This window comes from Bubalus kerabau, chromosome 19 (genome assembly GCF_029407905.1).
Source record: "Bubalus kerabau isolate K-KA32 ecotype Philippines breed swamp buffalo chromosome 19, PCC_UOA_SB_1v2, whole genome shotgun sequence".
NCBI classification, from domain to species: domain Eukaryota; kingdom Metazoa; phylum Chordata; class Mammalia; order Artiodactyla; family Bovidae; genus Bubalus; species Bubalus kerabau.
In genome coordinates, this window is record NC_073642.1 from 42,329,379 (window position 1) to 42,345,383 (window position 16,005).

The following is a 16,005-nucleotide window of genomic DNA, read 5'->3' on the forward strand; positions in this document are numbered from 1 at the left end:
ATCTTATTGTGGATTTGCACTGCCTTCATGACTAAGGATACTGAGCATCTTTTCACATGTGTATTGGGCATTTGTATATCCATCTTCTTTGGAGAAATACCTGTTTAAATTCTTTGCCCATTTAAAAATTGAGATGACTTTTCATTGTCACATTTTAAGAGTTCTTTATATATGCTGGATAGTCTCTCTCTCTCTCTCTCTATATATATATATATATATATATATAATATAAGTATGATTTGCAGAATTTTTCCTCCCATTCTGTGGATTGTCTTTTCATTTTCTTGATGGTGTCCTTTTGAAGCACAAAGGTTCTTAATTTTGATGAAGTCCAACTTACCTACCTTCTGTCAGTTGTGCTGTAGGTATAATATATAAGAAACAGCTGAAAAGTAGGTACTTTAAGATGGTTAGAGAAAAGATGATTTTGAAACTCACATAATGCAACGTGCTAGACAGGTTTTCAAGGACAAGCATGGAAACCCCAACCTTAAAATAGAATGAACTGTTTTAAATGGTTTTGACTTGTATTTGCCCAGAGACAGACCTTTTAGGTGATTTCTGGAAGTTCCAGCTCTATGTTAAGAACATAAATAACCAAAGAAACATTTTAATATTATAGAAAATTCTACAAAAATTTTTATACAACATTGAGAAATCAGAATGGTCACTTTATTACTGAAAAGAGAATGCATTTGCGATGAAAACTTGTAGCAAATAGCAGAGTCACAATACAGCTGACTGGGGAATAGGAAGTACATGTTCTAACCACATCTCATCTGATATTGACTCATGATAGTCTGTTGACCACTGAAATAAAAGAATTTCCATAATTTAGCAAATCTATTTTTACGAAGCTTTTGTGTTTAAATGAAGGCCTAGATGGTATGTTTCTAACCCTAATAGGCTTATGATACGTTTCTGACCCTACTAGGGAGAAAAGGGTAGGAGACAAGTCACTCTGGCAACTCAGGAAGCAGCAGGTACTCCTCCAGCATTTGATTAGAAACTACAAGGCCTGGAGCTTGGTTTAAGACCAGAAACAAGTAACCAGCAGAGAAATGCCAGGGCTTCTACCTCATTGCTCAGCGGAGAGCCTGTTCTAGTTGTAGATGCACTTTTCTTTTCCCCCTTGAGGACATTTGTACTAACTTCAGTAACAACACTAACAAAACTGCTTTTGCTGTGTCACTAGCATGCTTTAAATTGCTTTAAAAAATAACTCACTTGTTTTGTTCTTTCTTGGAATATTTTATTTTATAAAGTAGTCCACTCTTGGTGATATGTGTTTATATGCATATACACACACACACACGTACATATATTTTTCATCTAGATTATTTTTCAGAGAAGTGATTAAATTTTGATCCTAATATTTAAGCAAAACAGTGTCAACATTAGTTTTCCATTGGTAGCAATGGCCTCTTATTTTCTTTAAAAATACAGTTAGACTCCTTTAAATGGCCAGAAATGATTCAACATTTTAACTTTATAGTTTTTAGGTAGTATAGACTTTATTTCATAGATTGTCAGTTTTTTATTAACATCACAGTTTATTAGCTTGAGGGTTTAAATTCTTCCCTCAACATGCAAACTAATATTGTAATAAAAAGGGAATTTTTCTCTTCAATATTAATGTTACAGAGTTCTATAGCACAATGCTATCATCTCTTTTGTAGCACTTATTTGTATCTTTTAAAAGTGCCTTAATGATCCCTTTAGGTTGTTGGTGGAGTTTTCTTTTATAGAAATTTTGCTTTAGGTGCTCCATTAATAAAAATATGGTGTCTCCAAGGTTTCTTTTTAAGAATTTCCATGATAAGCTTTAGGAGAAGGCAATGGCACCCCACTCCAGTACTCTTGCCTGGAAAATCCCATGGACAGAGGAGCCTGGTGGGCTGCAGTCCATGGGGTTGCTAAGAGTCAGACACGACTGAGCGACTTCACTTTCACTTTTCACTTTCATGCATTGGAGAAGGAAATGGCAACCCACTCCAGTGTTCTTGCCTGGAGAATCCCAGGGATGGGGGAGCCTGGTGGGCTGCCGTCTATGGGGTCGCACAGAGTCGGACATGACTGAAGTGACTTAGCAGCATGATAAGCTTTTAAACATTGGATTAAGTAGAATGAGATTATTTGTTTTTCAGTTGCTAAGTCATGTCTGAATGCCAGGCCCCTCGGTTCTCCACTATTCCCTGGAGTTTGCTCAATTCATGTCCATTAAGTTGGTGATGATATCTAAGCATCTGATCCTCTGCTGCCCCTATCTCCTCCTGCCATCAATCTTTCCCAGCGTCAGGGTCTTTTCCAGTGAGTCAGCTATTCCCATAGGGTGGCCAAAGTATTGGAGTTTCAGTTTCAGCATCAATCCTTCCACTGAATATTTAGGGTTGATTGCCTTTAGGATTGACTGGCATGATCTCCTTGCAGTCAAAGGGACTCTCAAGAGTCTCCTCCAGGACCACAATTGGAAAGCATCAATTCTTTAGTGCTCAGCCTTCTCTGTGGTCTGACTCTGTGGTCTCATATTCGTACATGACTCCTGGACCATAGAAAAACCATAGCTTTGACTAAACAGACCTTTGTTGGCAAAGTGATGTCTGTGCTTTTTAACATGCTGTCTAAGTTGTCACAGTTTTTCTTCCAAGTAGCGTCTTTTAATTTCATGGCTACAGTCACCATCTGCAGTGATGTTGAGGCCAAGAAAACAAAATCTGTTACTGTTTCCACTTTCCCCCCTTCTATTCCAGATGTACTATCTTAAGTTTTTTAATGCTGAATTTCAAGCTAGCTTTAAAGAGGAAACTCTGACCTTCATCAAGAGGCTCTTTAGTTCCTTTTCACTTTCTGGCCTTAGATTAGTATCATTTGCAAATCTGAGGTTGTTGACATTTCTCCTGGCAATCTTGATTCCAGCTTGCGATTCATCCAGCCCTGCATTTCACATGATGTACTCTGCATAAAAGTTAAATAAGCAGGGTGATAATATACAGTCTTATTGTACTTCTTTCCTAATTTTGAACCAGCCAGTTGTTCCATGTTGGGTTCTAAATGTTGCTTCTTGAAACAAAAGTTTCAAACCCACATACAGGCTTCTTGGGAGACAGGTAAGGTAGTCTGGTACTCCCATCTCTTGAAGAATTTTCCAGTTTGTTGGGATCCACAAAATCAGAGGTTTTAGTGAAGCAGAAGTCAGTGTTTTTCTGGAACTCCCCTTCTCCATGATCCAATGAATTTTGGTAATTTGGATCTCTGGTTCCTCTGCCTCTTCAAAATCTAGTGTATACATCTGGAAGTTCTCGGTTCACATATGCTGAAGTCTAGCTTCAAAGATTTTGAGCATAACCTTGCTAGCAGTGAAATGAGCACAACTGTATGGTAGTTTGAATGTTCTTTGGCATTGCCCTTCCTTGGGATTGGAATGAAAACTGACCTTTTCCAGTCCTGTGGCCAAGTTCAGTTTTCCATATTTGCTGACATATTGAGTGCAGCACTTTAACAGCAGCATCTTTCAGGATTTGAAGTAGCTCAGCTAGAATTCCATCACCTCCACTAGCTTTGTTCATAGTAACGTTTCCTAAGGTCCATTTGACTTCACACTTCAGGATGTCTGGCTCTCGGTGAGTGACCACACCATCATGGTTATCCAGGTCGTTAAGACCTTTTATGTATAGTTCTTTCTGCCCTTAGAAAAACATAAAGCTCAAGGCAAATATTATATCACTGTTTCAATCCAAGTCACTTATCAATAGATTTAATTTGTAAAGAATTATTGTTAATTAAGGGGCAACTGCTTTATCATAACTGGAGACTCATTAAAATAAAACAGATGTAAAGAATTTTTGATGTGTTTCTCAATTTTAAGTATTCACCTTTGAACAAGTCAGAACTTATATCAGTATCTAATTGTATAATTATTATTCCCATGGAAACTCTAGAGGTCACAAACTTCTCCCACTTTTTCCTGTTGTTTTAGCCATAGAACTTCTGGTGGCATTTTGGAGAAATATTCAATGAAAATATCTTCAACAAAGAGTGAGGAAAGCTCTGGAGGGAATGTGGAACACTGAAAGGTGGGTTCAAACCTCAGCCATTAAGCCTCTTACCTTCTTTATCAGTAAGGATATCTTTAACTAATTCAATATTGTATTAAAGAGGGAATTCCCTGCACTCCAGTGGTTAGGACTTGCTTCCACTGCTGGGGGCCTAGGTTCATCCTTGGTCAGGGAACCAAGATCCTACAAGCTTCAGGGTAAGGAAAAGAAAAAAATCCCAAACAACCCAATATTGTGTTAAGATGATACAAAGAAATAGGTTATAGAATAGTGTCCAACTCAAAGTTCTTAATTCTATGATGACATGATATTTTTTCATAAGTACTGATATTCGTATAGTACCTTAATCTAGGTTAATTCAGGATGCCAGGTCGCTAAATGATGAGCAGAAACCTTAATGTTTACAAACACACTAAATGAAACAAAACACAAAATGATATATACAAACAAAATTTTATCCTGGGAATATCCCAGTCTAGCATTTGCCTTGCAAAGGAATACCTTTCTGAGTTCAAATTCATCCTACATCAGTGCAGTTCAACAGTTTTTAAGTGTCTAGTTGGTGTCACACAGGCAGTTATAGAAGACAAAATGTCTCACTGTCAGGAGGCATAGTCTAAAAGGGAAATATTAAAATGTAATGTGATGCTCAATGCACGGAAGAATATATGAAGTACTGTAGGAACACAGAAGAAGCAGCAGTTATAGTTGCTTGGTCTGAGGGGAGGGTAAGAAGCCTTAAGGAGTTATCTAGGGAAAGTGACATTTTAAACCAGATCTAAAAGGAGTGGAAGTCAGCACTATAGAACAGGCAGAGAAGGGCATTCAGGTGAAGGAAACAGTAAGTATACAAATTCATAGAGACGATTAGGAAGACAAAGAATGCAAACCACTGCAAAGAATGTGCCCAAAACAGGACTCTTCAGAGAAAATAGGCTGTTTTAGAGAAAATATTATTTGCTCCACAGAAATGGTTTTCTGGACTCTTTAAGACTAACCAGCCATCTTTTGTGGGTAAAATAATTTCACATACAAGAATGATAAAGAAAATTAGCTTTATTTATGTAAATTAGAAAAATTGATTGTAGTGTTAGAATTTGTCAAATGTTTTCATTCTGAACAATTTACAAGTGTATTTATATACAAACATAATAAAATAGAGTACATCACATTGCTTTTGCTTGACTCCAAGTGTCTCTCCATTGTGAACATGCCCCTCTAACTTCGGGTTTTAATTTTTAATGGGGAAGTGCTTTGTTTTGACACAGTGTTTAATTCACACAGTATAATGCTGAAGTGGAAGGAGAGTCAATGATCATCAACAATTAAAAAATACTTTTCAACCAAAATGACTTCATCATCAGATTTTTCTATATTAAAATATGTTTCATGTTAAAAAAACATACTTTTATTCATTGATGATCTAAATTTATACTAAATTTAACATTTATAGAAACCCATAGTTAATTAAAATATAGATATGAATTATAAGCGCATTGGTATGAATGTTTGCCACAAATGAAAATGAAGAAAATTGTTAGGAACAGAGGTAAAAGAAAATCCATGGGAGAAATTGAAATGCCCTGGTTATATTTAAAATGATTAAAATGTCAATTTTCCAAACTCAATACAAATAAAACCAATAGATCATAAAATGTCATGATATTTATAGATATCGAATCTTAAGTTACACTGTAGGACTGTAATTAATTTGTACTATTATATATATATATTAGATACTTCCAAGCCAAGTTTCCTAAATAGCTTTCCAGTCACTTACATTGTTTGAGAACTCCAAGAAAGTTTAATACAATTACTGAATAAGGCAGAATTTTAAATTAGCAATTGGGATACAATATAAATGCAGATAATTTAGAGTCAAATCTATATCTGTAAATGTATTAAGTATACCATATGTATATAGACTGTTAGAAGAAATAAATTTTGTTTTTAAAGCAGTGGTTGGTTTTCTAAGTTTAGTTCTTTAGCATTTTATTGACATTCCTGGCAAGAATTCTGACTGAGCTCTATGGTTTTATTATATGAAAGAAAAAAAAAAAAAAAAAAACCCACAAAAAGTAAGTTGGCTGTGACTTTCCAAAGCAAGCTATTTAAATTAAAATAAATAGCCAGACCTGAAGTGCACTTGTGTCTAAAATGTCACTTTTGCCCCCAAAGTGAAGGAAATGATCAAGTATTGTGTTAAGGTGCTTACTAGTTTAAAAAAAAAAAAAAAATCAGAGGAAGTTGGTCTTTAACTGGATGCTTGAACTCTTCCCAGAGTTCTTAGTATGTTTAGATGTTGGTGTCTTGACTTTGACAGTTTCTTGATTGCCCTTTATAGCAGCTTCAAGGCGGGCTTTCAAGGCTGGAGAAGAAGCCATTACACTTTTAAAGACCGATGAGTACTGAGGCCCAATCTGCATGAGATTTTGCAAAGCAAAGTCATGGAGATTTCTCATTACGGAAGTTGCTGATGCCAGGGCATTCTCGTCCAAAACGAAGGAAATGAGGATAGGCAGAAGACAGGCCACGAGCTGAGAGCCTGCAAAGAACACAGACATGTAAGTGCTGGCTCCACGGATGCAGATGTTCCATGCACACTTGACAGGAACCTATTTCCCCAGCCTGAAGGGAAGCAGTTCTTCCGATCTCTTCTCCCAAACCGATACTAAATAATATCAATACTTGGGGTTAACATCAACATATGCCTTTTTGCAAGTGTGAAAATACAATATTAAGTGACTAGAGGGATGTTCTATACTTTAAAGAACATTCAGGTTCTGACCCTGTTCGTATGCATTCAGCGCTAGCACTTACGGTGCTGTTCCTCAGCCACGGCCACCAGTGCTTCCAAGACCTTTATGCCTTCTTGAAAGATCTGAAGCTCAGCAGTGTCTTCAGGTTTCCTCCTATCTATTTCCTGCAACTTTTCCACGATAGAGGATACTAAAGAGTAAATGTATGGATAGGAAACAGCTGGATTCGGATACTGAAAAATGGAAAGGAGGAGCTGATAGGTCTTGATTTGTACCTAGTCAGATACGAGACAAAAAAAGTATAAACCATAAATACAAGTTTACATTTACATTAAAATGTAAGTTTTAATTTTTAAAAGTTTAAAAATGTAAAGGAAAAATTTTTCCTACCCCCCCCACCCCCAAACTTAAAACTTATTTCTATTTTATCTTCAATTCTGGAGGTCCACACTCTAAATTCAAGCTTGCATGCTAAAAGTGGTTGTGACAGCTTGGAGTGGGAATAAAGTAGTTAATTTTTCTTTTTTTGACTAGTTTCTATTTTCCCCCTTTATGTGTCTCTCTGTAATATATATATTAAAAAAAAACAACTTTGAAAAATATTTTGGAGATTTGGGAAAACGTTTTAGATGAAGAATGACATATATCTGATGCAATGAAGGTGTTAGGGAACTGTGTCTAGACTGTATTAATTATGTGTCACCACGTATCAGAGACACGACTTTGAGACTGCTACATAAAGCTCCTGTTAGGATAGAGGAAATAAACAGGACAGAAGAATAAAAGAATGCTCAAACTACCGCACAATTGGACTCATCTCACATGCTAGTAAAGTAATGCTCAAAATTCTCCAAGCCAGGCTTCAGCAATACATGAACCGTGAACCTCCTGATGTTCAAGCTGGTTTTAGAAAAGGCAGAGGAACCAGAGACCAAATTGCCAACATCCGCTGGATCATGGAAAAAGTAAGAGAGTTCCAGAAAAACGTCTATTTCTGATTTATTGACTATGCCAAATCTTTGACTGTCTGGATCACAAGAAACTGTGGAAAATTCTGAAAGAGATGGGAATACCAGACCACCTGACCTGCCTCTTGAGAAATCTGTATGCAGGTCGGGAAGCAACAGTTAGAACTGGACATGGAACAACCGACTGGTTCCAAATAGGACAAGGAGTACGTCAAGGCTGTATATTGTCACCCTGCTTGTTTAACTTCTTTGCAGAGTACATCATGAGAAACGCTGGACTGGAAGAAACACAAGCTAGAATCAAGATTGCTGGGAGAAATATCAATAACCTCAGATATGCAGATGATACCACCCTTACGGCAGAAAGAAAGCCTCTTGATGAAACTGAAAGTAGAGAGTGAAAAAGTGGGCTTAAAGCTCAACATTCAGAAAACGAGGATCATGGCATCTGGTCCCATCACTTCATGGGAAATAGATGGGGAAACAGTGGAAACAGTGTCAGACTTTATTTTTTTGGGCTCCAAAATCACTACAGATGGTGACTGCAGCCATGAAATTAAAAGATGCTTACTCCTTGGAAGGAAAGTTATGACCAACTTAGATAGCATATTCAAAAGCAGAGACATTACTTTGCCAACAAAGGTCTGTCTAGTCAAGGCTATGGTTTTTCCTGTGGTCATGTATGGATGTGAGAGTTGGACTGTGAAGAAGGCTGAGTGCCGAAGAATTGATGCTTTTGAACTGTGGTGTTGGAGAAGACTCTTGAGAGTCCCTTGGACTGCAAGGAGATCCAACCAGTCCATTCTGAAGGAGATCAGCCCTGGGATTTCTTCAGAGGGATTGATGCTGAAACTGAAACTCCAGTACTTTGGCCACCTCATGCGAAAAGTTGCCTCATTGGAAAAGACTCTGATGCTGGGAGGGATTGGGGGCAGGAGGAGAAGGGGACGACAGAGGATGAGATGGCTGGATGGCATCACTGACTCGATGGATGTGAGTCTGAGTGAACTCCGGGAGTTGGTGATGGACAGGGAGGCCTGGCATGCTGCGATTCATGGGGTCGCAAAGAGTCAGACATGACTGAGCGACTGAACTGAACTGATACATCAGATATACAAATAATCCCTTATTTAATTCATTGTGATGATGTTTGAAAGATTTTTTTTTTCTGAGAGAAAACCTGGTTCCTGAATTTTAGTTTATTTGTGATCATGTGCTACAAACTTATTCTGTAGCACCTAAAAATATAGGAAATTAACCAAGTGAATAAAAGGATCAGAAAGGAATGGGATTAATTTGTATGCACTGTTTTTGAAATTGGTCTCATTATTTTACAATCTTATACTGAAGGCATGTGCTAGAGTCTTCCTTTCCCTTCCCTTCTGCAGGAAAACCCACTAAAGTTCTAGGAATGTATCAATTTTAAGATGCCTTATTTAAAATTTAGTTGGTGGTATTTTTAATCTTTTTTTTATCTTTCTCTAACTACATTCTATCCTCAGGGCCAAAAAACAAGACCATTATTATTTGACTTTAACCTAAGAATATGAAATAATCCAAACCTAAAAATAAAAACTTCAGTCTGGTACTTTTTGTTGGAACCAAAATCACAAAGAAAAGTTTTTAAAAGCCTAAACGTATTCCTATTATTATAAACATCTGTCTTCTAAGGACACTTACCATAGGATCTTTTATCTCAAGAGTGGCCTTAAATTTCTCAATACAGCGCTTCTGAAGGCATGGGATCGTAGTTACTTCTGGACTTGTAGACAAAATAAATACTGTGATAGCAGTAAGCAGACTGACTTCATCAAGTTCTTGGTGTGTTCCATCTACTAAGGAGAAGTAATCTATGAAAAACAGATCCTGATACTGTCATATTTTCTGTCTTATGTATCTGTGAAACTTTCTCCAGTTTGGTAGTAACGATTTCTTTTGGGCACCAGAGGGTTGCAGACAATAATAAATAGTGACTTACTAAGAATCCTGGCAAATGACATAGCTTCAAAATGCACATTTTAAGTAATTCTAGAGTCAAGAATTACCAAAGTAATTATAATCTTCACAACTAAAGTGAAAGTGAAAGTGAAGTCACTCAGTCGTGTCCGACTCTTTGCGACCCCATGGACGGTAGCCCACCAGGCTCCTTCCATCCATGAAATTTTCTAGGCAAGAGTTCTGGAGTGGGTTGCCATTTACTTCTCCAGGGGAATCTTCCCGACCCGGGGATTGAACCTGGGTCTCCCACATTGCAGGCAGACGCTTTACTCTCTGAGCCACCAGGGAATCCCTCACAAGTAAAGAGATCAGTAAATACATATATATATTTACTAGATATATGCATTTATTGGTTGTGTGACCTTGGATATTTAACCTTGTCTTCAGTTTTCTCATCTTGAAAATGGTACTTAAGTTTATAAGTTAAATGAGTTAATCCTCATATAGCATTCGGAATAGCATGTTGTACATAAATGCTCATAATAAATTAACTATTATTATTTTTATTGGGGAGAAATACAGAGGTGCTTGGACAATTGTCTTTTCTTTGCTAAGTTTAAAGTATTCATATTTTGATAATACATGTGTCAAATGAAAATAACTTAGCATTTTGTTACATATCCTATTTCTTAAGAGTACAGAAAAATGTGAAAATCTGTGTGTGTCACAATCATTTAAAGGAATTTTCTACTAGATGTAATTTACCTTCATTTTCCAAAGTCCTACTCTCATTAAATAATTTTAATAAACCTGCTGTGGAAAATCAATGTTATTTGACAAGGCGTGGCAAATTCAATTCATTAAATTGTGTAAGAATGGATTGCTCCTTAGGAAGAAATTAGATATACATACTCTTTGGTAACATTCACTTATCAAATACTGAAGAAACTTTTTATGTGCCAGCATTCTTTTTGGCCCTAGGAATACAATTTACAGAGAAGATGTACTATATGCCAGAAAGTAAATAAAGAATTTAATTTCAGCTAGTCACAAGGTCTATGGCAACCCGTAGTTGCTACACTGGGCAGTCAGAGGAAGGTTTGAGGAGATTAATACTTGAATCGACACTTGCAACATGGCAGCAATGAAGGCAAAATATTATAGATGGAAGGAGATATATTTATAAGAATAATCTGGATAATTTTAAGGTAAAATAGGTGCAAGGCCTATTATTAAAATTATGAAAGCATTATTACAAGCACTTTATATTTAATCCTCACAGTAACATCATGAGGAAGGTATTCCCCATTTCCCCCATTTTATGGACAAGATATTGAGGAATAGAAATTCAGTAATTTGCCACAATCACACAGTTATTAGTGAGGTGTTGAGTTTGGTTCGTCTAGTCAAGGCTATGGTTTTTCCTGTGGTCATGTATGGATGTGAGAGTTGGACTGTGAAGAAGGCTGAGCGCCGAAGAATTGATGCTTTTGAACTGTGGTGCTGGAGAAGACTCTTGAGAGTCCCTTGGACTGCAAGGAGATCCAACCAGTCCATTCTGAAGGAGATCAGCCCTGGGATTTCTTTGGAAGGATTGATGCTGAAGCTGAAACTGCAATACTTTGGCCACCTCATGCGAAGAGCTGACTCATTGGAAAAGGCTCTGATGCTGGGAGGGATTGGGGGCAGGAGGAAAAGGGGACGACAGAGGATGAGATGGCTGGATGGCATCACTGACTCGATGGACGTGAGTCTGAGTGAACTCCGGGAGTTGGTTATGGACAGGGAGGCCTGGCGTGCTGCAATTCATGGGGTCGCAAAGAGTCGGACACGACTGAGCGACTGATCTGATCTGAGTTTGATTGCAAAGAATATACTAGTACTTACAGTGCCACAGTGTTTCCCATACAGCCAAGTTATTTTTAGTCATTTACAGTGACTTGAAACTACAAGAGCTAGTCTGTGTAGTATACAAATCTCTTTTTATTTCCCGTAAATAATGTTCTCCTGGGTTCCTCTTCCACTTTCTTCTAAAATTTCCTTATTCTGCCACTCATGCCCCAATTCCCTTATGTACTTAGTCTCTCAGTCATGTCCGACTCTTTGCGACCCCATGGAGGGTAGCCCGCCAGGCTCTTCTGTCCACGGGATTCTCCAGGCAAGAATACTGGACTGGGTTGCCACGCCCTTCTCCAGGGGATTTTCCCCTCAAGGACTGAACCCAGGTCTTCCGCATTGCAGGCGGATTCTTTACCATCTGAGCCACCAGGGAAGCCCAGAATACTGGAGAGGGTAGCCTGTCCCTTCTCCAGGGGATCTTCCCGACATAGGAATAAAAGTGGGGTCTCATGCAGTGCAGGCTGATTCTTACCAGCTGAGCTACCGGGGAAGCCTAATGTTCCTCTCTTTTACCTACAATAAGACGCACGGTTCCCTTAACATTAGCTCTATGTGGTAAGGAATTGAGGCCTCTTGCTAACAGCCAGTGAGAGACTGAGGCCTCTTATCAACAGCCACGAGCCAGAAATGGGTTCTTTGGCTGTGACCCTGGCCATCATCTTAACAGTAACTTCATGAGACACCCTGAGACAGAACCACCCAGCTACACGGCTCCCCGATTCCTAACCCTCTAACACTGTCAGATAACAAATGTTCGTTCTTTGAAGCCACTAAGTTTTGGAGCAATCTGTTATGTTGTAAATGTTTTCTCTAGCACGATCAGCCCCTTCCTAATTTCTTCTCACTAGCGAGTCCAAATCCTTCATGTCCTAACCTCATTCCCCGACAGACAACAGAAAACCATCTGTGTGCCTGTGCGTGGAGATGAAAGAGGCAAGCTCATCATAACTCAACCTAACAACCTACACTTACTACTTTCCATCCTTACCTCCTTGTCTTCATACTGGCAGAGATTCATCCTTCTAAATGCGCTGTGAATTTTTTTTTTCCTTTTCTGCCTAGAAAAGGGATGCTGCTTTCTTCCCTAACAGTTCCAACTCCAACACTATCTCCACCTTTTCTCCCCACTAGCAGGAACTCATGCTAGACCCTCATCTGAAAAAAAAAAAAAAAACCCACCTTCCTTGACCCTGTATCTTCCTTCACTTTCTTGTCTTGTGGTCAAGAGAAGCCTGAACTTGATCCTTCACCTCCTTACTACTCATTTGTACCTAAACACTGTAAAGCATGATCTCGAGTGTAATTTACACTGCTGCCCAGTCTCTGGTCATTAAAACTCTTTTCCTTGGATTCTGATACTGCATTATATTCAGAATCTCCTCCCATCTTGTTGCATAAACCCAAGTTAGGTGATTTCAACCATCCCATAGGTGGCACTGACAACTCCTGAACACATGCTGTCTAAAACCATCTCTAGCCAGCCTTTCTTGAATCCCTGACCGCTTCACAGTTTGTTCCACTTGATTATCCTGTAGACATTTCAAAATCAATTCACTATCTTCCCCTGAAAACCCTCCCTTTTGTATTTCTGTTAAGAGCACCATGGATGCTCAAATCACCTTAACCTTTCAACTCCTGTAGCAAACTACCAGTAAATTTTGTTAATACTTGCTTAACATTTTAGTTTTCATTATCCCATTCCTCATATCCTTACTGCTACAATCTTGTCTCCAACAGTCTTGCTTTCTTCTCTGTGTTGCTGCTGAAGTGAGTCTTTAGAAATGCAGACCCTATCACTTCGATACATTTTAAGAACATGCCTATTAAAGGCAGTCCAAATCACCAGTCATGCCAAACCTTTCATCATCTGACCCCATGTACCATCCAACTTCATCTCTTTACTCGTTACCGTTCACTACCTTCTTACTCTTTCCCCTCAAACCCACACTCACTCATTGCACTATTGCTGTCCCCAAATATACCATACTATTTAAGTTTCCTGGTCTTGTATCAAAATGTGTGAGAATACATTTCTGTGATGTCTATGTGGAGAATGGAGAATACTTTCTTATCCTTTAGGAAACTCTTTTGAGAAATCTCTTCTGGTAGTTAGAGGGGTACCACTGAGCTCCCCTCCATAGTGGGAGGTCCTGCCCAGCTGTGAGGAGCGTGGTCAACTCCCTCAGGTTGACCTCAGCCCCAGAGTTGTCTTGACTGACATCACAGTCTTCAGGGGGCAGCCACATCTGAGCTGGAGTGCAAACACTTGTCCTTTGAAAGGCAGTATTCAGAGGACCCCCGCAGGTGTGCTGAGTTCTGCTGGACACTTGTACTGCAGTATGACTACTTTTGCCTAACACTGCTTTCCCCACTGCCTTCAAAAATACTCGCTCGCCAAACTGCATCTCAGCATGCGCTTCCACAGAACTCTACTGTGACACTCTGCCTAGTTCACTCAAACAGAGCCATTCTAATTTTTTGCCAGTTGTCTCTATTTCATTATACTAGAAATGCAGTAATAAGTAAGATACTACTGTTGCCTTCAGGAGCTTCTATGGTATTAATCACACCCAATGGCAATTTGTAAGTACTAGACTTCCCTAGTGGAGAAGGCAATGGCACCCCACTCCAGTACCCTTGCCTGGAAAATCCCATGGATGGAGGAGCCTGGTGGGCTGCAGTCCATGGGGTTGCTAAGAGTCGGACACGACTGAGCGACTTCACTTTGACTTTTCACTTTCATGCATTGGGGAAGGAAATGGCAACCCACTCCAGTATTCTTGCCTAGAGAATCCCAGGGATGGGGGAGCTTGGTGGGCTGCCGTCTATGGGGTTGCACAGAGTCGGACATGACTGAAGCGACTTAGCAGACTTCCCTAGACTCCCAACTCTGGGCACAAAGTGTGTGGTCAATCAGTTGCTGCATTCAACTGAAATCTTTTTACCATATGAAACAGAATATGAAAAAAAAAAAAGAAACAGAATATGGTGAACTATGACACTGATAAACAGAACAAAGAAGGCAGGGTTAATTGTAATATGTGTAAACACTTATTACAATCACAATGACAATGTTGAAAATAAAATCTATATAACAATAACAGAGAAAAACTAATTTGAACAGATATTGAACATAATACTGGCTATCATTTATTGATATATGCCAAGTAAAAAGTGAAATAATTTTCATATATGTTACTGATCTAACAGTTTCCTGTAACACAATCTCCTTATTTTGTTAATGAGAAAACTAAGGCTCAGAGAATTAGATAGCATGTCTAGTCACTTAGCACTGGTGCTGGAGTAAGGATATAAACCAGATCAGTCTTGAATTATAATATATATCTTATCCAGTTTTCAGTATACTGTGTGTATTAAAAAATTCTGACATGGATGACACCATATTTTAAAATTAACATATTATTACATTTGAATGTCCCTCACTGTCAACACACAGGCTTCTAGCCATTTTTTTGCATTAATGTTAAAGATACTAAAATGAGACCACAGATATCTGCTACCTATGATGCATACCCTCTAAATATGTAGTGAACACGGTCTCCTCTAGATGAGACTGCCAAACATGATCAAGTAAACAGCTTATTCTCAAAAAACTGTCTGTCTTGCTTTATAAAACACACTGCACAACTGCTTCCAAACAGCCTGACTTACCTGGATCCCAACAGTCAAGAATCGTAGTTAAAGCACTACGGAGAAGGTCCGTCCAAGCAGTATGGCTCTTTTCTGCTCGGGCCATGGGAGAAGACAATATTCCTTTCAGAGCCTGTAGGGAAGCTGCAACCGTTGAAGACAGCTGGCCCCCAGGTAACTTCACGGCAGTTTCCCTGAGGACTCCAATTGTGAGGTACAGTATAGTAGGAAGGATTGAGATGCTTCCTATAAGACATTTTGAAAAACACTATTTCAGTCTATATGTAGTTCCTCAAAAGAAATTACCAAATGAGTAAGGTTATGTCAAAGATTTCTAGCTTTTAAGATTATTTTTCATTAATGATTATAACAATTTTAATAACCTTAAGATTTTAAAGGTTGGATAAAATTTAGGTTCTAATTGGACATGTTATTTAAATTATATCACAGTATCATTATCTTGTGCTGTGTGATTTTATTTGGTAGTTGACAAACATTGAATTTATTTTTTTTTTTAGTGTGGTAAAATATTTTTAACAAAAATTTACCACTTTAACCTTTTTTTTCTTTTTTTTTTAATTTGGCTATGCTGGGTGTTAGTTGTGGCATGTGGGATCTAGTTCCCTGATCAGGGATCAAGCCCAGGCCACCTAACGGAGTCTTAGCCACTGGACCACCAAGGAAGTCCCACTTTGACCATTTTTAAGTGTATAGCTCAGTGGCATTAAATACATT

The 16,005-nt window shown here is 38.5% G+C and overlaps 2 protein-coding genes across 9 annotated transcripts in view; one reads left to right on the forward strand and one right to left on the reverse strand.

Moving 5' to 3' along the window:
* LOC129633929 (uncharacterized) overlaps positions 1-6,514 on the forward strand; it is a 55,192-nt gene extending 48,678 nt beyond the window's left edge. The window contains exons 5-6 of the mRNA XM_055555893.1: positions 3,977-4,073; positions 6,400-6,514. Of these exons, the coding sequence (XP_055411868.1) occupies positions 3,977-4,070 (94 nt within the window). The 3' untranslated portion in view covers positions 4,071-4,073; positions 6,400-6,514. The remainder of the gene's footprint in view (positions 1-3,976; positions 4,074-6,399) is intronic.
* The window catches only part of HEATR5A (HEAT repeat containing 5A), a 105,278-nt gene continuing 94,366 nt past the window's right edge, over positions 5,094-16,005 (reverse strand). For 7 of the 8 annotated variants that reach the window (XM_055556093.1, XM_055556090.1, XM_055556096.1 and 4 more), the window contains 4 exons: positions 15,292-15,516; positions 9,463-9,617; positions 6,876-7,089; positions 5,094-6,600 (listed from right to left, as the gene is read on the reverse strand). In XM_055556093.1, coding sequence (XP_055412068.1) covers positions 6,293-6,600; positions 6,876-7,089; positions 9,463-9,617; positions 15,292-15,516 — 902 coding nt within the window. In that variant the 3' untranslated portion in view covers positions 5,094-6,292. The remainder of the gene's footprint in view (positions 6,601-6,875; positions 7,090-9,462; positions 9,618-15,291; positions 15,517-16,005) is intronic. The other variant, XM_055556094.1, reaches the window with a different exon arrangement.